The sequence below is a fragment of the Aplysia californica genome, unplaced genomic scaffold, assembly GCF_000002075.1.
Source record: "Aplysia californica isolate F4 #8 unplaced genomic scaffold, AplCal3.0 scaffold00001, whole genome shotgun sequence".
Classification (NCBI taxonomy): Eukaryota; Metazoa; Mollusca; class Gastropoda; order Aplysiida; family Aplysiidae; genus Aplysia; species Aplysia californica.
The window spans coordinates 5768860-5770444 of record NW_004797271.1 but is presented as its reverse complement, the minus strand read 5'-3'; the positions used below and the strand labels follow the sequence as shown (position 1 = coordinate 5770444).

The following is a 1585-nucleotide window of genomic DNA, read 5'->3' as shown; positions in this document are numbered from 1 at the left end:
GTAGTAGTAGTAGTAGTAGTAGTAGTAGTAGTAGTAGTAGTAGTAGTAGTAGTGTGGTGTGGTGGTGGTGGTGTGGTAGTGGTGGTGGTAGTTGTGGTGACGATGGTGGTAGTAGTAGTAGTAGTAGTAGTAGTAGTAGTAGTAGTAGTAGTAGTAGTAGTAGTAGTAGTAGTTGTAATAGTAGCAGCAGCAGCAGCAGCGGCAGCAGCAGCGGCAGCAGCAGTAGTAGTAACTTTATTTTTTTGTAAATTATGTTTGGGGTTTCTTTGTTTCATGGCTGATACCATATCATCATCGACTGAAAATATCCCTACATCTCAGCTCGCAATGATAACGTTCCAAGGAAATGATATTTGCTTTCCCTTTATTGATTCTGTGTGGACTGATGATTCATGCCTAATTGTGTACTTCCATCTCCCGCTTCTTTGACTTAAATTCTCTCGTTGCTATCTATTCAGTGTGAGATGTAAGGCAAGAAGAGAAATCAACATGGATCTGTCTTACCATCTACCACCGACCTTTTCACGAAAACCCAGCAACCCTATATTGGACGGCTACACGAACCATCTCATGAAAGAAAAGTTGATGGGGGCCAAGTCGTCTACGGCTAATGCAGCAAGCACAGAGACAAAGAAAAATAAGAAGATCAGCGACGTTGTGACTGCCAGAGATCTAGAGGACCGGTCGAGATCTCTGGTTCAGAAAACCGGCAAATCCTTGACTTGTTTGTTGGGCGAAGCTATGAAGTTAAACCCAGGTGAGTGTGCTTGTTTGCTAGTTTGGGGTTTTGTTTTTGTTTTGTGATTTTGATGGTTGTTGTTGATGTTGTTGTTGTTTGTTTGTTTGTTTGTTTCATTGTCTTATATTTATTTGTAAGAGGAGCACATGAGCTCGATCAGGCTCGCTTTTGTTTGTTTTGTTTGTTTGGTGTTTTTTATTATTTTTTTTGGGGGGGGGGTGTTGGGGTTGTTGTTGTTGTTGTTTGTTTGTTTGTTTGTTTTTTTGTTGGTTTTTTTTTGGGGGGGGGGTTGTTTTGGAATACCATAAACATGAATTAGAACTGGACAGTTTGTTTGTTGGGTTGTTTTTTTTTGTTTTGGGTTTTTTTTTTCCAGTAACCTTTATGCATAAACTATAACGCTGTTGTGTAAACGGATATTATGCAGCTGCATTCCATCTTCTTCCTCCAAAACGTTTTCTTTCACAACAAACGATCAAATGCCGGTGTTTTTCGAGTTATGGTTTGGCTCATCAGCGTCAAACGCTGAAGAAGTGAGTTCGATTACCTCGTGGATAAGTTGGGTGGGGGGGGGGGTAAATCGAGTATCTCTGTCGACTGGGGGTGCTATATTATCCCACTCCGACCAGATGGACCTTGATAGGCATGGTTGAAGCAGTCCAACTCATAATTTAATTATCTGAATTGTGCCGAGGGGTTGTAAAACACTTATTTTACCAAACGGTCAGACCCGCTCTTCACTTTAGCGAAAGAAGTATTGTTTTAACATTCCTGACCAAGACAATCCTACGCAGCTGTACTGCGAGTAAGGAACTGGAGAGTGCGTGTGTGGAGGGGGGGGGGGGG

At 41.9% G+C, this 1585-nt stretch overlaps 1 protein-coding gene across 1 annotated transcript in view; it reads left to right on the top strand.

Moving 5' to 3' along the window:
• Window positions 1-458: 458 nt before the first annotated feature.
• LOC101854608 overlaps window positions 459-1585 on the top strand; it is a gene marked incomplete at its 5' end in the record, with an annotated part of 14274 nt that continues 13147 nt past the window's right edge. The window contains 1 exon segment of the mRNA XM_005088902.3: window positions 459-757. Within this exon segment, the coding sequence (XP_005088959.2) occupies window positions 490-757 (268 nt within the window).